The sequence below is a fragment of the Mobula birostris genome, chromosome 9, assembly GCF_030028105.1.
Source record: "Mobula birostris isolate sMobBir1 chromosome 9, sMobBir1.hap1, whole genome shotgun sequence".
NCBI classification, from domain to species: domain Eukaryota; kingdom Metazoa; phylum Chordata; class Chondrichthyes; order Myliobatiformes; family Myliobatidae; genus Mobula; species Mobula birostris.
In genome coordinates, this window is record NC_092378.1 from 68,890,325 (window position 1) to 68,914,682 (window position 24,358).

General features: G+C 44.1%; 1 protein-coding gene across 9 annotated transcripts in view; it reads right to left on the reverse strand.

Annotated features, from left to right (window-relative positions):
* The window catches only part of LOC140202821 (SLIT-ROBO Rho GTPase-activating protein 1-like), a 304,990-nt gene that overhangs the window by 25,045 nt on the left and 255,587 nt on the right, over positions 1-24,358 (reverse strand). For 8 of the 9 annotated variants that reach the window (XM_072268234.1, XM_072268230.1, XM_072268229.1 and 5 more), the window contains exons 13-17: positions 23,767-23,827; positions 23,116-23,193; positions 20,969-21,103; positions 6,431-6,536; positions 3,115-3,339 (exon numbers count right to left, since the gene is read on the reverse strand). In XM_072268234.1, the coding sequence (XP_072124335.1) occupies positions 3,115-3,339; positions 6,431-6,536; positions 20,969-21,103; positions 23,116-23,193; positions 23,767-23,827 (605 nt within the window). Of the gene's footprint in view, positions 1-3,114; positions 3,340-6,430; positions 6,537-20,968; positions 21,104-23,115; positions 23,194-23,766; positions 23,828-24,358 lie in introns of those variants that run through there. The other variant, XR_011887194.1, reaches the window with a different exon arrangement.

The window sequence follows — 24,358 nt, forward strand, 5'->3', positions numbered from 1 at the left end:
CAAGCTAGCTCCTTGGAATGAAGGAGAGTGAGAGGTGATTTGATAGAGGTGTACAACATGATGAGAGGCAGAGTTTGAGTGGATAGACAGAGACGTTTTCCTAGGTGAAATGGCTAATATGAGGGGACATAATTTTAAGATGATTAGGTGAAAGTATAGGGGGGATGGCAAAGATAATTTTTTTTTTTACACAGAAAGTGGTTGGTGCGTGGAACACCCAGTCAGGAGTGGTGGTTGAGGCAAATACGTTACAGGCGTTTAATAAACTCTTAGATAGAAACATAGAAAACCTACAGCACAATACAGGCCCTTCGGCCCACAAAGTTGTGCTGAACATGTCCCTACCTTAGAAATTACTGGGCTTACCCATAGCCCTCTATTTTTCTACGTTCCATGTACCTATCCAAAAGTCTCTTAAAAGACCCTATCGTATCCGCAAATGGATGTTAGAAAATTGAGGCTATGTAGGAGGGAGGTGTTAGATTAATCTTAGAGTAGGTCTTAAGGTTAGCAGAGCATCGTTGGCCAAGGGGCCTGCCTGAAAGATGAGAGACAGGTGGAGACAGTAGGGGAGGGGAGGGATGGAGTTGGTAGAGAGGGGCAGCTGGGTGATGGATGGAGACAGACAGGGGTGTGGCGGTGGAGGATGAAGGTTAAAGATAGAGGCTAGAAGCAGTAAGGAGGAACGTGAAGGGCTAACAGTGATAAGTAAGAAACATGATAATGGGAATCATTAAGGGAGAGATGATGGAGAGATGGAACTAGAACCAGATTGGGAGGGGCGGGGAGTGCTGATGAGTAAACATGTCTGGGAAATATGTGGATGAAACCTGCAGGGAGAGGGGGAGGAATGGTTGGAGAATGGGGAAGTGAAAAAGGAGACAAAAACAGGGGGCCAGAGGAAGACTGGAAGGAGGGGAGGGGCAAGTGGAGGTGAGGGTTACCTAAAATGGGAAAATCAAAGGTTGAGACCATTGGGTTGTAGACACCCAGGTGGAACATGAGGTAGTTTTTCTTCTGGTTTCTATTGCAGAATGGGAATAGAAATTGAAATGGCTTGCAAGTAAGGAGCTCAGACTATTCCTGATTCATTACTGTGAACCACAATTTGATTGAAAGCTTAAAGATGTTGAGATGTTGATGGAAACTAAAACAGCAGCAACAAGTATTTATATAGTGCCTTTATTTATTTATTTAGCGATAGCGCGCCAAATAGGCCTATCCGGCCCTTCAAGCCATGCTGCCTCAGCAACCCCCGACAACTCCGACCTAATCACAGGACAACTTACAATGACCAATCACCCTACCCAGTACCTCTTTGAACTGTGGCAGAAAACAGGAGGACTCGGAGAAATGCCACGCATTCCACAGGGAGGACGTACAGAGACTCTTTACAGATGGCGCTGGAATTGAACCATGAACTCCGGAGTTCCCCAAGTTTAATAGTGTCATGCCAACCGCTACACTACCGTGGCTACTGGGAGCAATCCTGAGGCTCTTATCAAAAAGAATCACTGAGAGCAGACCTCAAAGGGAGATATTAGGACAGATGAATACTTGGATGAAAAGCAGGCTTTATGAAGAGGCAGAGATTTAGCGAGGAATCCTGGTAGGGCTTATTACTGCAGTCACTGTGATTTGGGGAAGCATTCACATTGAAGGGCACAGTGGAAATCTGAAATTTATACCTTTAAAATAAGTTGTTGCAGCTGGAAGTCAATTGAAATATTTATAAGTGAGGTAGAAGGATTTCTGACAGCCAAGGATATTAATCGGTTACTAAATGATGAGGATAAAATAAAGATTTGTTATCCATAAACTGGAGAGATTCTGCAGATGCAAGAAATCCTGAGCAACACATGAAGTGAAGTGCTGAAGGAACTCAGCAGGCTAGCCAGGATCTATGGAGGGAATAAATAGTCATCGTGTTGGGCTGAGACCCTTCATCAGGACTGGAAAGGAAGAAGGAAGATGAGATCAGGAGGGGGAGGATTATAAGCTGGCAGCTGACGGGTGAGATCAAGTGAGGGGAAATGGGGGTGGTTGGGGGAGGGGGCGGATGAAGTAAGGAGCTGGGAGGCGATGTGAAGGAGATGAAAAAGGCTGAAGAAGGAACCTGATAGAGAGGAGAGTGGACCATGGAAGAAAGGGAAGGATGAGGGGCACTAGGAGGAGATGATAGGCAGGTGAGGAGAAGGGGTGAGAGGGGAAACCACTCCCTCTTTCTTCTTATTCTGGCTCCCTACCCCTTCCTTTGCAGTCCCGATGAAGGGTCTCAGACTGAAATGTCAACTGTTTATTCCTCTCCGAAGATGCTGCCTGACTTGCTGAGTTCCTCCAGTGTGTGTTGCTAGAGATCTGCTTTGGTTTATTTGAATAGCAGCGCAGACTCTATGGATCAACGGGCCTTGTGCTCCTGTTAATTCCAGCCAAACAACCTAACTAATGAGCTCAAAATATTGTCATGTGTCACACAGTCTCATTGATATGGCTTTGAATTCAGGAACATACATTGTACTTTGTCTACAGGCTACAGAACAACAAGTTCCACCCCAGTCATTCTCTCTCCTCTCCTCCTCCCATCGGACTGGACATACAAAAGCCTAAAAGCACTGCCAGGCTCGAAGACATCAATCCCATTTTTTTTATTCTCCCAAACAACAGAAAATCTGCAGATGCTGGGAATCCAAGCAACAGACACAAAATGCTGGAGGAGCTCGGCGGGCCAGGCTGTATCTATGGAAAAGGTACAGTTGACATTTTGGGTTAAAACCCTTCTACGGGACTTTTTTTTTATTCTCCCCACATTACCATCAACTGTCCCCAGGCTCTACCACTCACCTACATATTTGGGGGAACTTACAACAGCCAATTAACTTGCCAAGCCACAGGTTTTCTTTTGGAATGTGGGAGTACAAAGGCAGAATATGCTCATCACCAACATGCAAACTGGAGAAAACCAAAGGCTTTGAAATTGTCTTTGGGGTGAAGAAAACATTTTATTTTGTCCCAGATTATTATGCCCTTGGAAACTGAAAACTTGGCCCTGGTTTTCCTAAGGGAGGTCCTGGCACCAATCCTCACACTTGGTCACAGGCGCAGAGACGCACTTACCAATAATCATCACCAGCCATGCACTTCTCGTACACGGGCCCCTCCAAGTCCTTGGAATCCGGGAAGATCAGCTCATTGTGGATGATGATGGTTTTAATTAACTCGTTTACGTGGGGCTGGCAGGAGACCTGGTCCTGCGTCTCCGGGACTGGCATCAGCGTTGGGCCGAAGCAGATGGCCAGGTTGTAGGGATCCATCATGTTCTCGTCGTTGAACTGGGACAAGCTGCCAAAAGAGCAGAGGGCAAATCAGTGACAGGTTCAGAGGCTGGAGTGGATGACACAGCTCCAGAACTGCTCATGTTACCATGGGAAAATGTAAGCCACTTGCAGGACTTTGAGAAACTTCTACAGATGCACAGCGTAGAGTATTCTAACTGCCTTGGAAATACCAATGCCCAGGTTGCCACAAGAATGTAGTATCCATCATCAAAGATCCTCATCATCCAGGCCATGCCTTCTTCTCACTACTACCAGGAGGTACAGGAGCCATAGGTCCCACACCAACAAGTTCAGGAACAGTTATTCTCCTGAAATGGCATGGATAACTTCACTCACCTCAACTCTTAATAGATTCAACAACCTACGTACTCAGTTTCAAGCACTCTTTACAACTCAAGTTCTTAGTATTATTTATTTTTTATTTGCACAACTTGTCTTGCAGTACCAATGTCCAAAAGGATCTTGTGATCACAAGAGAAACGTCCAAGGCAATCACCGTGCATCCTGTCGGCACAATAACAGTATACAGCAAGTCCAGGCGACAACACGACAACGGTACACAATAAATCCAGCTCCATTGCTATTGTGCAACTTGCTGATGGGTTAGACCTGTAGTTCTTGATTTTCTTAATATCCAGCAGTGTCTTGCGATCATAACAAAGACGTAAAGGATGACAATTACACTTTTGGTTGTAGCCGGAGTGACCGCAGCATCCTAGTGCAGCGCCACCTTATGGACAGACTCAGGATCAACCTGGTGAACCTTCTCTGCACTGCTGCCAAACCAGTATATCTTTCCTCAAGTAAGGAGTCTAGAACTGCATACAGTACCCCAGGTGTGGCTTCACCAGTAACCCATATAGTTGCAATATAACCTCCCTGCTCTTAAATGCAATCCCAACCAGTGAATTTGCTTCCATTTTCAACACCTGTTGATGGAAGTTACTATCAGTCTGAACACTTTGGGGCCTTCCTCCTGCACATTACAAGGGGAGACCCTACAGAGGTATATAAATTAAGATAAATAAATTAGGGGGTACAGAATAGATAAAACCTCATAGTCTTTTATCCCTAGAATAAGTGAGTATAGACGGCATAGATTTAAGGTGAGAGGCGAAAGGTTTAAACAAGACCTAAAGGCCGTTTTTTTCCCACACAGAGGGTGCTGGGTATATGGAGCGTGCATACAATTACAACATTTGGAGAGATTCATGCATGGAAGAGGTCCAGAGGAATAGAAGCCAAACACAAGCAAGTGGGACTCTCTGAAATAGGCAGCTTGGGCTGCATGGATGAGGTGGGCTGAAGGGCCTGTTTCTTATTTAATCGTGTTGCATTAAAATCTAATTGGGTTATTTACTATTTCTTTATTTAGAGCTGCAGCACAGAAACAGCCCAATAAGGCCGTGCCGTCCAACTACACGTGGGTGGAAAAACATGCGTTCACGGGGAGAGGTACAAACGTCTTACACACAGCAGCAAAAATGAACCGAGGTTGCTGCTGCTGTAATTGTGTTATGCTAACTGTTACGCTACGATGTCACGTTCTTTCTTGTATGTTCCCTCTAATCATTTTTACAGCTGCGTGGACCAATCATTTCCCTGAGCAGGAAATTTTTACCCGGCTTGAAAACTGTGCGGCACTTTAAATGTTCTTTTTTGTAATATTCACATGAAACAAATACAAGCCACCACTCACATCACAAGTAAACAATATCAGGCATTCAAAACAACTGACAGGCATAATGGCAAAAATAAAATGTTTTGAATAGATGGCATTGGCACTCAGGAGGCCGGTGGTTTATTAACAGTGAGCTACCAACTTCCATTCTGTGTTTATTGTTACAATTTATAACAGCGTGGTAACTTGAAACATTGTCTGTCTAGGTACCATATCCGATGCGGACTTTGGTGACCATGGTTTTCCATATAGGTCTATCCTTCATTTTTTGAATGACTTCCATTTCCTCAATGTGTAGCCACCTGGCTATGCTTTTGATGTACATAAGCTGAGGTTTTCCTCCAGGTTTGCTCCCCTCAATCTTTCCAGAGAGTATGAGTTTTTCTAGTTCATCCTGGTTAAGACTTTCTACTATTATGCTGTAGGGTATTTCATTTGTTAGTTTTCTGGAAAAGCAATGAGTCCTGCTGGTAGAATGTTTTGGTTTCAGCTGCAGACAAGGAGGCATGTTGTTAAATTTAGGAATGTGGCATCAGCCAATCAGGATGGTGGAATTGAGAGAAGGCTCTAGAAAGAGCTGGGCAGAGAGAGATTTGTGACAGACACTGATGGGGTTTTGTGGTCTTTTGGCTGGAGATGTGGTAAAGCGAACATCAGGAGAGACGCCCATGGAATTCGATCCGACTGGAAGACGCGATTATGAGGAGTACTTCCCAAGACAAAGGAGTCAAAGGTGGGAAGCTCTACTGATGATTGGTGATGAGGATTCAGCACCATGAGTAACAGTCATAGCCAGCTTTTGGAAGAGACAGTCATGTGCACATTCAGACTGGTTTAACCTTAATGGGCCCTTTTATTATTTTCCTTTTCTTTCTCTTAATAACTGTTTGATAAAACTGAAATTAGTAAATACACTTTCTTTATAATTTTATGCAGTGTACAATCTGTTATTTCTTGCCGATTGATAATTGTGTATGGGCAGTATCTACACGGCATTCACTTAATCGAGGTTCTGTTAATCAGAATCTCCCAACTTTCCTCCTTGGTTGAACCCAAATCATACCAACCCGAGAAGTACATTTGTTTCTGAAAGGTGCCCTCTTCACCGCTGAGTCAGGCGGCTGTTAGCAGAGGTAGCTATGCAAGCCGGGCGGGGGTTACATAAAAATAGTGTTTAATTTATGATGATACTTTGCTTGTCTGCTGCTTAAATGGAGATGTGTCTGTGATGCTGCTGTAGCTAAGCTTTTCATTACACCTGCGCACAGGTGTACTTGTGCAGGTGATAATAACCTTGAACGTGACTTTGCCTTGGCAACTCTAAGACATCCACTAAAAGCAGTAACAGCCAAGAAGGTAATAGGAACGCGAGAGGTAATCTGAATGAGCAGGAGCGGAGGAAATCAATACTCACTGGTTCAGAAAGGAAAAGAGGTATCTCATCACCACGATGACAGAGCGCGGCAGTGTGAGCAAGATCTTGCGGAGGTGAAGAGCTCGCTCGTACAGATTCTCTATTCCTGCAAGGCAAGATGTGGACATTTTGTCACTCTGAGCAGGGGCTGACCCAAACCATCCCGAGTGAGGGCTGGTCTTATCAACAATCACCACACCAATGCAAAAACAGAACATTTATGAAGTGGCAGTCACATCCTCAGAAGTTCCCAAAGAGGTCTACAACCAACGAGGTGTTATCATTGTGATAATGAACACACTAATGATGACACCTTGGAGAATATCACATTGCCCTGTCAATCTGTGCACATTATACTAATGGTAACTGGATGAAAATGTGAGATAAGGTTTTCCAGAAGCAGCAAACAACTACTGAACCAGTATCACATCGACTGGGCCTCCTACACACAGGAGGCACTCTCTTTTGGCATGGCTGCACATGTATTTGCCTTGATGAATCTGGTTCATTGCTCCCACACCGTACATTGCTCTGCGTGTATGTTACTAACGCCACTCAGTAAAAACACTTAATCATACTACTCCTTTGGCGTCCTTGCTCCATGCATATGTGACAATTATCAACCACCTTTAACACAGTAAACCATCTCAAAGCACTTCACAGTCGTCCTAACATAGAAAAACTGCACTACGTTACATCACATTATCAGAAAAAGGCAGCCTATATAATCAAAGTTGCTGGCGAACGCAGCAGGCCAGGCAACATCTCTAGGAAGATGTTCAGTCGACGTTTCGTGCCGAGACCCTTTGTCAGGACTAACTGAAAGAAGAGCCAGTCTCTTACTAGCTCTTCCTTCAGTTGTAATTGTAACGCTGCATTCTGCATTCTATTTATTTTTAATTTTTTTAGAGAGACAGCACGGTAACAGGCACCTCCAGCCCAACGAGCCCATGCTGCCCCAATCACACCAATGTGACCAATTAACATCAGAACCACAGATCTTTGTTATGTGGGAGGAAAGCCACACCATCACAGAGAGAAGGTACAAGCTCCTTACAGACAGCGGTGGGAATAGAACCGGGGTCACTATCAATCTAACAGCATTATGCTAACTGGTACACTACTGTTTTTGTTACTGCTTTTCCTTTTGTACTACCTCAATGTATGGAATGATCTGCACGGACAGCATGTGAAACAAAACTTTTCACAGTATATGCGACAAGAATAAACCAATTAGCAGAGGGTTGGGTTTGGAAATAAATGCTGTACACAGCACTTAGAGAGAACTGCCCTGTTTGGTTCAAAAAACAATGCCCTAGGAGCACAGATGAGGCCCAGTTTAACCAAAAATATACCTGCTATAGCACAGCACACCCTGAGTACTGTACTGCAGTGCTACCTGAGATCTGTGTGTCAGTTTCCTCGAGTGGTCCTCAAAACCACAGCTTTCCAACACAGAGCTAACTGAATAGCTGCAATACCCTCTCGAAGACAGGACAGTGTGGACAGCTTGCTAAGCTTCCCATAGTCCTTTGGAGATTTGAGAAACTAAATTGGTGATCCTTATTTTTAAATTGATTAAACATTAAAGGGTAAAATAAAAAATAAACTCCCATTGGCAAGTTTATATAAAATTTGCCTCCTTCCTGTCATTTCAATGCTCTCTGAATGTCTTTTTTTGTAGAAGTTGACCATATTTTTCTTTGTGGATAAAGATATATTAAAAGAAATATTTAGTTAAATTTGTTCTGTTTTCCTTTCCATCTGTTTTTATTTAGATCTAGTATACGTGGCATTGCTACAGAGCTAAACTCACTCAACTGCAGAAAGAGAAGCTTTTAGCACGGTGAAAATAAATAAATGCAGATTTTTGCCTGTTTGTGATTTTTTTAATGTATTCATAGGAAGCAGCCATCATTGCTACCTGCACTTTTTCCATAGCTTTTACACCTCATTATGCACTGTCTTGTTCTACCTCAATGCACTGTGTAATAATCTGATTTGTGTGAACAGCAGGCAAGACGAGCTTTTCACCGTATCTCAGTACATGACAATCATAAATCAATTCCAATCATAGTCAACACAGGCAATGGGCCAAAGGGCCTGTTTCTATCCTCTAAGGTCTCGACACTCTTATAGACTAAAGATGGTAAAGATTGGCTTTACTTGTCATAGCTATAGGAAGCAGTTGAGGCAAGCCAGTAACAATAGATAGATAGATGAGCTTTACTTGTCACAGGTACATCAAAGCATACAGTGAAAGCTGTTATTTGTGTTAAGGACCAACACAATCCGAAGATGCGCTGGGGGCAGCCCACAAGTGTCGCCATACCTCTGGTATCGACACAGCATGCCCACAATTTACTAGCTCTAACCAGTATGTCTTTGGATTGTAGGATGCCACCGGAAGAAGCTCACACGGTCATGGGGAGAATGTACTAGCTCCTTGCACACAGCAGTGGAACTGATTCTGGGTCGCTGTTCATGGAACAATAGCGTTGCGCTCACCGCCACACTGCTGGGCTGCCTCTGAGGTCGTTTCATTGCACTGGGTAGCTGTGCCTGGGTCTGAGCTTTGCCTTTCCCTTCCCTGCTTCTCCCTCCTCTTCAATCACTCCTGTTTGCCTCATCTGGTCTTCGGTGGGTGGGGGGGGGGACACGATATTGCAGCGCCAGCGACCCGCGTTCAACTCCTGTGGCTGTCTGTAGGGAGTTTGCACTTTCTCCCTGTGACCGCGTGGGTTTCCTCTGGTTGCTCTGGTTTCCTCCAACTTTCCAAAGACTTCTAGGTTAGTAGGATAATTAGTCACATGGGTGCAATTGGGTGGCATGGCTCATTGTACCAGAAAACCTTGTTACCATGCTGTCTCTCTAAAATAAAATTAAAATACAATAAAGTACAGAGGCTCAAGGTGAAATCTGTCTGACACCGGCTCTTACGAAGGTTCCTGTGACTTCTGCATTTGCTAATTTAAAAGTGCCAAATAAATGCAAGTCTTTCTTCACAACCCTTTCACAGTAAAATATATTATTAAATATATTTCCTGTAGGTAGCTGACCAGAACTGGACATAATGCTCCAAATTAGACCTTACCAACATCTTATGCACATTCAACATAACATTCCAACTCCTGTACTCAACACTTTGATTTATGAAGGCCAATGTACCAAAAACTCTCTTTGCAACCCTGACTACCTGTGATGCCACTTTCAATTCATTATTGACCTCTCTTCCCAGATCCCTCTGCCGTACCGCACTCTCCAGGACCCGGTTGGTCCTCCCAATGTGTAACACCTCACACTTGTCTGCATTATATTTCATCTGCCATTTTGAAACCTATTTTTCCCAGCTGATCCAGATCCCGCGGCGAGCCTTGATAACGTTTCTCGTGGTCCACTATGCCCCCAGTCTTGATGTCATCCACAAATTTGCTGATCCAATTTACTACATTATTATTCAGACCATTCATATACAGTACAGTACAAAAGTCTTAGGCACATATATATAGCTCGTGTGCCCTAAGAACTTAACGCAGTACTGTATTTGTCAATGTGGGGTGGAGAGTGAGTTTGTAAATTTGGAGGCAGCAAGGATGTTGGGAATGGCGAGGATAGTCCACCACGGTAGGGGTGTGGGACAGGCTGCAGAGAAGTAATGCCAGGGGCACAGTGGCAAGGATGCAGACACACCCATCCCTGAGACACCAGGCAAGGTCATTTGATTCCAAGCAATTAGTTTATTATCATTACAGAATGTCTCTGGTGCTTTCCACCCCTCCCCTCTCCCTTCCCCTTTTCCCAACCATGATCACACCCTCCTGGCTCCCTTCCCATTCTCTGTCCACAAGAGACCCATATCAGGTTTATCAGCAATCACATATGTCATGAAATATAGATATGACTTAGACCTTTGCACAGTATTGTAGATGACAAACAACAATGGACCCAGCATCAATCCCTGTGGCACACCACTAGTCTCAGGCCTCCAGTCAGAGAGGCAACCATCTACTACCACTCTCTGGTTTCTCCTGCAAAGCCAATGTCTAATCCACATCGTAAATACCAAGCCATTGAACCTTCTTGACTAAACTCCTATGCGCAATCTTGTCAAAGGCCTTGCTACAGTCCATGTTGACAACATCTACTGCCTTGCCTTCACCAATTTTCCTTGTAACTTCCTCAAAAAACTCTATAAGATTAGTTAGACACAACCTATGACATACAAAGCTATGCAGACCATTGGTAATCAGTCCCTGTCCACCTGGTCCCTTAGAAAACCTTCCAATAACTTGCCTCCTACTGATGTCAGGCTCACTGCTATAATTGCCCGACTTATTCTTAAAAGCTATACTTAAACAACGAAACGACATTATCTATCCTAATGGTCTCTCAAAATGTGGAGGCTGAGGAGAGATCTGCTGGATGTTTATAAAATCAATGGAGGCATAGATAAGGTAGACAGTCTGTTCCCCAGGACAGAAATGTCAAATACTAGAGGGGACAACTTCAAGGTGAGAGGGGAAATGTTTAAAGAATATGTGTGGGGCAAGTTATTTTTAACAGAATGATGGGTGAGTAAAACAGGCTACCAGGGGTGGTAGTAGTGAAGGTTTTAGAATGTGCAGGGAATGGAGGGATATGGATTGTGTGGTGGCAGAAGGAAATGGTTTAATTTGGCATTGTGGTCAGCATGGAGATTGTGGGCTGAAGGGCCTGTTCCTGTGCTGTACTGAGCTATGTTCTATGTTCTCTCCTACCCTTCCGTGCAGTATAACAATCCTTCTTCCGGCCCTCCGAAACTCCGTCCCATACCTGCTTCCTGACTCCCACAGGTGACCAGCCCAACTCAACCTCGTGCCCTCTCTTGCCCTCCCACCAAGTTGACATCCCCATGAAAAACAAATTAGCATTTCCGATGGAAATACAGTTCAGGAGGCATTTAGGTTGTGTACTTGTGGTTGTAGAAGTGTGACAGGAAATCCTTTATCATTAAAAAGGGAAAAAAATTGAATTTCAGTCAGGTGGTTTCTGGTAAAGAAGGACAGTTTATTTGACTAGAGGTGGGTGTGGGGAAGCATGTGGAACCCTCGGGTGTGTTGATTGTTAACACAAATGATGCACTTCACTGTACGTTTTGATGTACTCAGTCACTGGTCTCAATTTTCAGGTCACACATCATGAAAAAGAGCACAGAAACCATCCTACAGTCAAGCAGTGCAGAAACCACCATACAGTCACACAGCACAGAAACCATCACACAAACAGCACAGAAACAGGCCTTTCGGCCCATCTCACTCGTGCCACTAAGATGCTAAATTTATTTGCGTGCAACTAGTCCATATCCCTCTGATACATTCCTATTCCTCGCACAGTAGCACAGCGGTTTATTTATTTATTTAGTGATCCAACACAGCGTAGGCCCATCCAGCCGTGCTGCCCCTGCCACCCCACAACCCCAATTAACCTTAACCTAATCATGAGACAGTTTACAATGACCAACTAACATCTTTGGACTGTGGGAAGAAACCGGAGCGACTGGGGGACACCCACGGATTTCACCGGGAGGACGTACAGAGACACCTGACAAAACGGCACTGGAATTGAACTCTGAACTCCAGAACACCCTAAGCTGTAATAGTGTCACACTAACCGTTACGCTAAATTAGCGCAATGCCTCATCGTGCCAGGGACCAGCAATTAATTGGGGTTGAATTCCCACCGCGCTCTCTAAAAAGTTTGTTCATTCTCCCCATGACTGCATGGGTTTGTCCTGGGTGCTCTGGTTCCCTCCCACATTCCAAAGACATTTGGGTTAGGTTTAGTAAGTTGTGGGCATGCAATATTGGTGCTGGAATGTGTGGTGACACTTTCTGTCACAAATGTCGCATTTCACTGTACGTTTTGATGCATTCATGATAAACAAATTTGAATTTTGAATTGAACTTGCATTGACAATGCATTCCACACTTGCACTACCTACTCAGTGAAGAATTCCCCCTCACATTCCCCTTAAACATTTCACCTTTCACCTATAATTACACTGCAATGAATAAAGCCCATGCCTGCCCAACCTCTCCCAAGAACACAGGCTCCTGAGTCAGCAAAGAGCTGGAGTGGGAGCCGTGAATGTAACAGCTAAACCACATGTGCAACAACTAATGCTGAACTCTGTGTACATTCCAAACAAAGATGTTACAGAAGGGAAATTATTGAAATGGTCTCAGTTTCTCGGGGATATGAAGTGGAAAAGCACTTAGAAAGGTGAACTAGTAAGGAACAGCACACCATTTCAAAGGCATCACAAGCCGTAGATTCCTGCTCAAAGATTTCTCTGTTACTGGCTGTATTGAGAAAGGCCAATTCCATACAACCAGCCACAAATAAGGCTGGCACAAAATGAATGGCTGGCAGCAGGTGGTATCTGGCTGGCACTCCTCCTTGCCACAGTCAATATTTAAATGGTGGCCATCTGTCTGAATCAGGCTTTTCACCCACACCGGCGCTGCTGCCAGCTCACTCCTCCGGGAGGACATCGGGATGGCAGCACAAGGCTGCCATTCTTGTCCTGCGTCCTCTAACGCCAGAGGCTGGCCATTTATAAAAGGAGAAAGGAAGGAAAGGGAAGAAGAACAAATCTGGGGCATTCCTCACAGCAACAGGATGCCCCAAAGTGCCATGTGGCCAATGAGGCTCCTCCAAAGTGCGGTTACTATTGCAGTGACGGAAGCCGTGAACCAGATCTTTGGGGAGTAGCCTGTGAGATGCCATCTCGTTGAAACACATTACAAGTCATACACCAATTACAAGTGAGGTGGAAATTGCTGATTCTGCAATATTGGCCTCTGCTTCCTCTCCATCCCCACCCCCCTTGCAAGGGGTGTGATGGAATCCTCTCCACTTGCCATCTTAAAAGTTTCTTCCTCAGACAGTTAACCTGATAACCGTCTAGTTAGCTCGCCCCACCCTGCTCCCCATTTATTACCTTGCTCACTGCACTCACCTTAAACCACTTATAATAATGCTGATCATGTAAATACATGCTAATATTCATGCACATTTAATCCCACACTATAGCTCTAACACCATTTTATATAATTCTTAATGATTGTTGAATGTTGCCGCTCTCTGTTGCAAGTTGCACCAACACACCATGGCAAATTCCTAATCCATGTAAGTATATTTGGTGAATAAAGTTGATCTTTGATCCCTGATTCCTGATTTCCCACATGCGTGTAACTCCACGGAACCTCAAGAAGCCCAACACCACCCCAGGACAATGCAGCCCAGCTGAATGGCATCTCATCGACCACCCTAAACATTCATTCCTTTCACTGCTCTGTGTTTCGTAGTGATGACGCGCGCCATCGACAAAGCACAAGAAGGCATCTGGGCTACTCTGACAGCACAAGCGCAAGGGCAGCACCAACCGTCTCCACGTCAAGGCACACAGGGGCCGGCACCGTAGCATGCTTCCCATATTCCAAACCCACTAGAGTTAGGGTTATTAAGTTGTGGACAAGTTATATTGGCACCGTACGCATGGCGACACTTATGTGACGCACCCAGCACACTCTTCACTCATTTCACTGCAGTTTCAAGTTTTCAATGTACATAATAATAATAATACTTTATTTATCCCGAGTGGGAGATTCTTCCATTATAGCAGCCACATTTAAAAACACACTTCGCGGTGTGCAGACCTAACTAATAATAAATACAGAATAATAATAGTGTAAAAATAGTATACCAATGTGTAATAGTAACGTACAAAATAATCAAACAGAGACTATGAGGTGTGTTCTCCTGTCGCACAGAGATGAACTGTTGTATATGCTTATTGCATTTGGACAACAAAGCTCATCTTTGAATGCTTGAATTCACCCAATGATAAAGCACTTCTGACGCAGTGCACCAGGTGACAGGAATCACTGAGGTCAAACACGACACAGTCCAGGACCAAGTCCGCAGGTTGGAGGCCCAGAGGTGGCTTGCCCTGGGTTTGGAGAACTCTCTGTGCGAGCGAGTGGCAAAGGGCTTGCTCGGCACCTGCTGTTGCTGTTGTTGCTCTGACAGGTGTGCCGTGCTGGCACTGGAATATGCAGCGGTGCTTGTGGCCTGCCCCCCAGCCCATCCTTAGGACGATGCACACAAAATGCTGGAGGAACTCAGCAGGTCAGGCAGCATCTATGGAGAGGAATAAACACTTTCGGGACAGGATCCTTCATCAGGCCTGGAAAGGAAGCGGGGAAGAAGCCAGAATAAGGGGAGAGGGAAGAGGGGAGGGGAAGGAGTTCAAGCTGGCAGGTGATAGGTGAGGGGTGAAGTGAGCAGCTGGGAAGTGATAGGTGAAGTGGTAAAGAGTTGAAGGAACAGGAATCTGATAGGAGAGGAGAGTCAACAATGGGAGAAAGGAAAGAAGGAGGGGTACCAGAGGGAGGTGGTGGGTGGGGCTTGGGGAAGAGAAGTGAGAAGAGGACCAGAATGGGGAATGGAAAAATGGGGGGGGGGGTAAAAATAAGCAGTAGTTAGAGAAACCAGACACGCCATGTTTAGTGAAGATATTTGCCCAGGAGATAGGAGATGGGGGGGGGGGGGGAGTACTTGATGGTTCCACTTCCCCTACAACAGCATCATTCACATCTCCCCAAGGAGGTAGAACAAGCTTCAGTTCAACACTTCATCTAGAGATGGACCCACAAGTGTGCTCCTGAGCTAAATAAGGGAAAAGGAAATAGACTGCATGACTTAAAGACAACACACACCACTCTGTAAACTCTACACATGGTGAGTGAGCATCCCGTACTGAGCTCAAGAGTTGAGTCTGTGAAATCCTTACTTGGAATGTCTCATATTTGCTGTACTAGAAACAAAAATATTTGCCAAGGGGAATTAGTCATCACCAGAGCCATGAATCTTGCAACTTTGCTGTTTCACCTGAAGCAACTAAGAAAACTCGAAGTGGTGGCAGATACAGGAGGGTAAGAATTTCCTAAGTTAGTTGAGCCCCTTGAACTTGACAAAGTGTTTAAATAACACCCTTGCAAACCTCTCCTGCTTCGGAATCTATGAACTTAAAGCAGCGGATTTGGAACGTTTAGTGGGAGAACAGGAAGATAGTTGTACATGTGCATGAGATCTTGCCTTTGTGAGTTTAATTGGAGCATTTAAGGAAAATACAGCTGGCCAGCACAATTTCTGCAGTTTATGAATAGTTAGCAACTATTTATATAAGCCCACAACTGTTACTTGCAAGAGAGCTCTCTGAAGTTATATAAAGCAGCAATTGTCACTTAAATATTTGGCCAGATACCATCATTTTAAAGGGCATGCAGTTCAATGAGTAGCAACGAATGCCAGGCTACTGGAAATATTATGCTGTCCCTTCTCCGTGTTAATTCCTACCACTTAAAAAACAAACTGCTGAATAAACTCAGTGGGTCAGATGGCATCTGTGGAGGGAAAAGGATGGTCAAACGCGGACCATCTCTTTGCCTCCACCGATGCTGCCTGACCTGCTGAGCTCCTCCAGCTGGTTGTTATTTGTCCCAGATTCCAGTGCTTGTAGTCTCTTTCCAATTCCTAGAACTCTTTACATAAACCATTAATTCCCCCGAAGTTTCAAATATTTATCTATCTCCAACTAAAAGTCGTCAATAATCAGGTGCGGGTAGAGAATTCTAGCGATTCACTCCTAATCTGACAGAAGAAATTTCTAAGCTCCTTGGTTTTACGTTTGTAAATGACCAGCCCTTTTTGTAGTTCTGTCCCTGTATTCATGACTCTCCCACTAGTGGAAACAGCTCAATACTTACCCTGCTAAGCTCCATTAGGAATTTAAATGTTTTAATACGGTTTCTTCTAAACTCCAAGGCATACAGACCCAGATTATATAGCCTCTCCAGACAGGAAAATCCTCTAAAGTTAGGAATTAGCCTGAAGAATCTCAAAGGAGGTGTCTTACCTCTTCTTTCTCAAAGGTAAGTAGGGATGGGCAATAAATGGTTTTCCTTGCAACATTCACATTCTGTAAAGGTAAACTAAAGAAATTGTTGGTCCTTAGGAAATGCAGTTAAGGGTTAAGGGCTCCCCAAGACCCACCAGTTGTATTGTGAAATGGGAAGAAGTTTCTCAAGTAGACTGCCACAGGAAAAGCCATTCACAGTTTCTTCCCATGTACTCAACAGAAACAGAACACAATTTTGACCATGACCATTAAATATCGCTTTAATCTTCCCTACTGAGCTGAGAACAAAGCTGCTTGAACCCCCTCCATACAACAGGTACCCTCCCCCACCCTGCGGAGAATCCCTTTTGAAGTGCCTCTCCTTGTCATAAAGAAATGTAAGGGTGACTAAATATTGGTTTTTGACTTGTCTAAATGTTACGTGGAAATTAAAGAGAGACTTAGCTGAGGAGTAAAAGGTTATAGTATATCGAGACGGGGTAAACAGAAAAGACCTTTCACTGAAAGCTGAGAAGCCAAGTGCAATTTCTGATAACTGGTACTGCTGAGAGTTGTGGACACAGCTCAGCATACCACAGAAACTAGCCTCCCCTCCATGGACTCTTGTCTAGACTCAGTAAAGCAGTCAGCATAATCAAAGATACACCCGCCTCGGACATTCTCTCTTCTCCTATCCCATCGGGTAGAAGATACCAAATCCTGAAAACACATACCTCCAGGCTCAAGGACAGCTTCCATGCTGCTGTTATAAAACTACTGAACGATCCCCTTCTACAACAAGATGCACTCCTGACATGACAGCCTACCACATCATTGTCTGCCTTTACTGCACTTTCTCTGCAGCAGTAACACTTCATTCTGCAGTTTATTATTGTTTTTCCATTAGCAGTGATGTGGTAAAATGATCTGCATGAATGGCACAGAAAATAACCTTTCTCACTGTACCTCCGTACATGTGATAATCATAAACCAATGAGAAAGATTAGACAAGAGTTCAGAACAAAAATCATTCCATCAATTACTGGCAGGGGGTCTGGAACTCACTGCCACAAGGGTGACAGGAGCAGAATCCCACAGTGTGCTGAAAAAGAAAATGGATGGCTATGAACTGAGAGTTATGAAATAGGAGTAAGATTGGTAAATGGGTTTATTACTGTCACATGTACTGAAGTACACTGAAAACGGTTTTTTTTGCATGCCATCCAAACAGATAATTTCATTACTTCAACCTTCTCAACCTCTGCACCATTGATGTAAACAGGACGAGGACCGCCCCCGTTCCTCCAGTCAATGACCAGTTCTTTTGTTTTGCTGACACTGAGGGAAAGATTGTTGTCATGACACCATGTCAGTGGGCTCTCTATCTTCTTCCTGTACTCTGACTCATTGCTTTTTGAGATTCATGTCCACTTTAGCCTGGCACGGACTCAACCAGATAGGGCTTTCCTGTGAAATGCATTTATATCGCAAAATGGCAAATCCATTCAGAAGATTGGAATCGTTATTGTCTTCTTTTACTTATTGTCACATGTACAGATATACAGTGAAAAAGTTTCATCTGCATGCCATCCACACAGATCATGCCTTACATAATTACATCAAGGTAGAAAAAAGAAAACAAAATACCAGGAAATAGTATTCAAAGGTCAAAGTTCAAAGTTGATATATTATCAAAGTAAACATACGTTGCCATATATTTCATTGAGATTCATTTTCTTGCAGGCATATACAGGAAGAAAAAGAAATACAGTAGAATTGAAGTAAATCTATACATAAACAGACACAAACTGACAAGCAACCAATGTGCAAAAGACATCAAACTGTGCAAATTAAAAAACCGTGATTACCGAAAAAGTGCAGGGCAGGTAGACAAATAAAGTGCAAGGGTCATGATGTAGATTGGGAGATGAAGAGATCATTATATTAACCAAATCTATAACAGAACAGTGCAGAGGAGATTCACCAGGAAGTTGCCAGGATTGGAATATTTCATGGGGAGAGATTGGATTGAACAGTAAATATAGAGCAGTTTAACAAATGTACAGGCCCTTTGCTTCCTAATATTGTATCAAACTAAGTAAACTAGTAATTAAATGTCAAACTAAATGTACTTCTGCCTATACAACCTCCATCTTCCTCAATTCTCTGTATAGTCATGTGCTTAGGTGTATGGGGTGTCAGGGAGGGGTAGCACCTCTGGTGGGGGAACACATTGCGTCCTTTTCAAGGTGGTTAGTCCACCTTTGGTCCCCACCTGGCACTCAGCTCTCACTTGTGGCTCCTCATAGCTGTTTGCATGCAACAGCAGCCACACCCCGGGTAATGGCTTCAACAAGCCGGCTAAACCAGGTGAGGGTAGCCGACGGGTCTCAAACCCTCGGTAGGATAAGGAGTTGTCTACCCCAGCACGTGAAGACAGACTCCGGCAGATTGAGTGGACGAGACCAAAGGAAGGTCCAACGGTCAAGAAGGCGGTCTCTGCAAGTGTCGTGGAACGCGTAGAGCAGGACAAGACACAGAAGACGTCCCGGTCATCCACTGCGCCTAGTCCCATCTCCAGCTGTCTAGACTCTGTCTTGCCGCTGGATCCAGATGGGAATTGGAAAGAGGGAGTGAGGCTGATGCCGCGCAACTCTCCCTCACTTAAATCCAAATCACGCGCTAGTCTCAACACCATCATAATGGTGTCGAGGTCTTCATCAACGTTGACGATGGACGAACACAGTCATGAGCTTATTTAAGAGCTTCTTAAACACTCCTATAAGATCTGTTCAATCTCCAGAGAACCTTCCATATCTCCTTTAATGAGAGAAGAACTGGGCAGTCTCTTGGCATGCTGTAAAGTTTCACGGTCTCTAAGTAAGGGTAACACATTTCCAAAACTGGCATTGCTTTAATAATCATAAAATCATAGAGCCATAGAACACACAAGCACAGAAAAAGGCCCTTTGGCCTATCTAGTCTATGCCAAGGTATGAATCTGCCTAGTCCCATCGACCTGCACATGACCGACACCCCTCCAATCCATGTACTATTCAAAGTTCTCTGAAATATTCAAACCAAACCCACATCCACCACTTCCAATGACAGCTCACTCCACATTTTCACGACTCTCTGAGTGAAAAAATTGTCCCTCATGTTCCCCTTAAACATTTCACCTTTCACCCTTCACCCATGACCTCTGGTTGTTGTCCCACCCAACCTCAGTGCAAAAAGCCTGCTTGCATTTACCTTATCATAATTTTGTATACCTTTATCAAGTCTCCCCTCAATCTTCTGCGTTCTAGGGAATAAAGTCCTAACCTATTCTTTCTTTATAACTCAGGTCCTCCAGACCCAGCAACATCATTATAAATTTTCTCTGCATTCTTTCAATCTTAGGTCGAGTCCACAGTATTTCTAAGTGGGAGAGTGAGCAGCCAGAAGTTGTGATCTCCGTTGGTATGAAGGGTGATGAGGTCCACAAAATGAGTTTGGGGAGATAGGTGCCAAGTTAAAGGACAAGACCTCCAGGATTGCTACCCATGCCACATGCTAGTGAGGCCAGAAATAGGAAGCTCATACAGTTTAACATGTGGCTAAGGAAATTATGTAGAAGGGAGGGCTTCAGATTTTTGGATCTTTGGGCTTACTTCCAGAGAAGGTGGGACCTGTACAGAAGGGACAGTTTATACTTGAACTGGAGTGGGACCACTATTCTTTGGGAAGGTTTGCTAGCATTGCATGGAGGTTTTAAACTAGAGTCCCAGGGGTTTGAAAACCAGGGTGCTAGAGTAGATAGTGGAGTAGTTGTGGGGAGAGATGTTGTGAAACCTACATGCATTCAGGAATCGAAATGTTGAGCAAGATGGGAATAATATTCTGAGTTGTGTATATTCCAATACAAGGAGTATTGTAGGAAAGGAAAAAGATCATAGAGCATGGATCAGCACATGGAAATATGACATTGTAGCCAAAAAAAAATCCGGTAAGATGGCAATGCGTTTGATCGCAGTGGCTTCTACAGCGTCAACAAAGTGTGCTACTGTCCTTTTTAAGCGTATCTTTTATGATCACAAGATCCTGCTTGACATTAAGAATTTAAAGTACCGCAGGTCTACCCCATTTATTGGCCCTGGCAAAAGCCTAATTGTGCACAAACTACCATCTCCTCAGGAACTGTGGCCTTCAGAATGTCTCCACTGCCCCGCTCGCTTCTTTTGAACCCTGTCTCCTTCTACACAATCCAACGTCTCCTTGGGAACCGTAGCACGCAGAATTATTGTCACATGTACTAGGATACAGTTAAAAATTGATCATTGGCTTTAAATTGCTCCTTGGTCACCTCTTGAGGGCATGGCAAACTCTGCAGAATGGAAATTTCTTTCGATTTTAAAGTAATTTTCCCTCCACTACTTCAACATACTAACTTTAATCACAGGAGAACTAGTACTTACACAAGCAGCAGAGCAATATCTCATTCTCATTGGAAAACAGAATATTTAAGCAACCATCACTAATTAAATAGAAAAAAATCTGAGGCAGCTCGCTTTCCTTTGAGGGTGAGAAAGATTAATGATGACACAGATACTTACGGACACAAGGAATGAGTTCATTAAATCTTTCCTTGGGAAACAGTGGATTTTCCAGTCCTCTGAAATAGAGCTTCAGAACTCCTGCCACTGAGTTAATATCATGGTTGTCCTGTCCATCTGCCAAAGGATCCTCACCTATGGCAAAGCAAATAGAAATTTCAGCACAGTACAGACAAGAATTGAAAAATTAAAGATACAGATTAGCTTTGTTTATCACATGTACATTGAAACATATGGTGAAATGCGTCATTTGTATCAATGACCCACACAGTGAGAGAATGCGCTGAGGGCAGCCTGCAAGTGTCACCACACTTCTGGTGTCAACATAGCTTGTCCACAACTTTTTGATCCTAGCCCGTACATCTTTGGAATGTGGGAGGAAACCGGAGCACCCAGAGGAAACCAACGTAGTCATGGGGAGACCGTACAAACTCCTTCTCTACAACAGGGGGAATTGAACCCCAATTGATTCTGCTGTAAAGCATAATTCCAGCTGCTGTTATCATGCAGTGAATGAAGAAAACCACCACAAGTACATTGGAATACACATTACCTCTTTCCCCTTTTCGCTTTAAGAATTCCTTTGAAATTGAAGGCAAAAATCATAAAACCAGGTGCATTTCCCTCCCTCACTGCTGGCACTGATGAGAAAGCTTGGGATGTTACGTTGCAGTTGTACAAGACATTGATGTGTTCAGCTTTGGTCACCCTGCCTTTTAGCTAGGCAGGGTGCAGAGGTGTTGTTGGGGCTGGAGGGACTGAGTTATGGTGAGAGGTTGAGCAGGTTGTGACTATTCTCACTGGGTACCACAAAATGAGGAGGAATTTCTTTAGTCAGAAGGTGGTGAATCTGTGTAATTCACTGACACAAACAAGTCATTTGGTATATTTAAAGCAGAGGTTGATAGGTTCTTGATTAGTAGAAGTCATCAAAGGTCACGGGGAGAAGGCAGGAGAACGCAGTTGAAAGGGAAAATATATCAGCCATGATGGAATGGAGGAGCAGACTCGATGGGCTGAATGGCCTAATTCTGCTCCTGTGTCTTATGATCTTATGGGTGACCTTATAGAGGTGTAGAAAATCAGGAGGGGCGTAGATTGCTAGTTGGGCCGAAGGGCCTGTTTCTATGCTGTATGATTCTATGGAAGAGAATGAAAGCTTAATACAGAGAAATACAAGGTTATCCACTTGGGCAAGAAGAATAGAAAAACAGAATATTACCTAAAAGTGGACAGATGGCAGAAAATCCCTGGATGTCCTAGTGCATTAAGTTCAGAAACAGCATTGAGATACATCAAATAACTAAGAGACTTGACCTTAATTGAAAAAAGAAATACATTCCTGAAGGATGTTCTCCAAGAACAAGAGGGCATACATTTAAGGTGTGAGGGGGTGGGTAATTTAATAGGAAACTGAGGGGCAACTTTTTCACCTAGGGGGTTGTCCATATATAGAATGACCTGCCAGAGGAGGTGGTTGAGGCAGATAGATTAGCAACATTTAGAAGGTACTTGGACAAGGAAATGTTTGGAGGGGGCAAATGGGACTAGCTTAGATGGGAATTTTGGTCGGTATGGACCTGTTCAACCAAAGGGCCTGTTTTCATTCTGTATGGTTCTACTACTGTATTTTCTTATTCAGGTACTAAAGGCAATCACTGGTGGTAGTAGATTGGCACTTTATACCAGAAAATATAAAGGTCAATTGTAATTTAAACAAGACTGAGGAAAGGCACCAGTAAATCAGGTATTAGATAGCAGGCAGCAGATGAGAATTTGAGGGGTGGTATGTGGAATTATGGCCCAGTCTCTCCCCTGGTTACCAAACTAGCCTCAGGCTTGCCGGCCTGAGTGATCAGTGCCCCACTGACAGTGACTATGCGTCCTCCACACACGACAGAAAAACTCACAGTCTCAGGCTCTTGATGAGCTTCCTCTCCTTCGCCGGCCATCAAACTGGCAGAACCAGCAAGAGCCACTGTAAAAGCAATTATCTTCTGAAGGCATCACAGGGCAGGAAGGTTTACGGTCAGTACCCAATCACGTGCAGAGCTAGAGCAAATATTTCTTCCCACCTCCCGTCAACCCAGTTAAATATGAAATGGCCCGGCAGTTGTTACAAAGGTGAACCAAACTTGATTGCTCACCTCGTTCAAATGAATTCTTGATGTCATTGACTTCAGCCTGTGAACCGGGCACTCGAAAAATCCCCTGGTGTTGGAGACCTACCGAGAAGAAAACAGACAGAAATGAAAAGCTGTCCTGGTTGAAACAGAATCTCCGTGAAGAAAACAACGTCCTAGGTTGGAGCAGGAGATGTATGCTTAGTGCCTCAAGACTTTTAAGACATTTGGATAAGTACATCAACAGGAGGGATTTAGAGGGAATAACAGCTAAACATGGGCTAGCTTGGTCAGCATGGACAAGTTGGGCCAAAGGGCCTGTTTTCATGCTGAGGTATTCTGGTCACTGTGGGTGACCCGAATGTAAATTCAAATCCCTGTTCTTGTCTAGCCTGGCAATGTTTCAGCTCCCCTTCCCCTTGTGACCCTTGCCTCCAGAATATTCAGCACTCTGCTTTCACTGAGTATTAAGATAGAGTTGTTTAAGTCTCACAATCCTTTGAAAGAAAGAATGTCATCTCAACTGTCTTAACTGGGAGCCACTATTGTTGAACAGCAACACCTCCTCTACTATTATATAGTGACCCTAAGTTCTAGATTTCCAAGATGAAATGGTCTCTCCCGTCAAGGCCCGTACATTTCAATTCTCTCCCATACCATATGCCAGCAACGTACCATAGAGGTTGATAAATCGGATGCAACTTTCCACAATGAGGGGAATGGCTTGTCCTGAGTCCTAAAAGGAGAAGGTTAAGGAGCCAGAGATTAAATCTGATCAGAGCATAATTTGCTACATTTGCCTCCGATGTATTACAGACAATTTGGACAGATCATACTGATTTCTGGTATCTCAGCCTGGAGATGTGTTTGAACACTGCACCTTCTCGCTGTAGGATGACTCTGCTTTTGGTCTGTTCCTGGTTACTGGATGGGGTAACTCCTGCTAGATTTGGTTGGGGAAGAGTTTGATACAATACTGCAATGCCTGCCTGGGCAACAGGTGTGAAAAGGCACCTTGGCACTCACTGTATTCTGCCCACAACCTGGCACTGGGTAATACCCCATTTGGCGTGGTGCGAGCAAGTTACATTCACATGAGCAGGAATCATCCCAGAATGATCAGCTGGCTGGCTGATGTAGTGATGGGTTTGGATCCAAAGGCCCATCATTCTATGTTGAGAATGGTTTGGATGGAGATTTAAAAGAGAGAAGAAATCTGATTCATGGAAACAGGTGCATGAATGATAATAGAAGAAGGAATAAAACC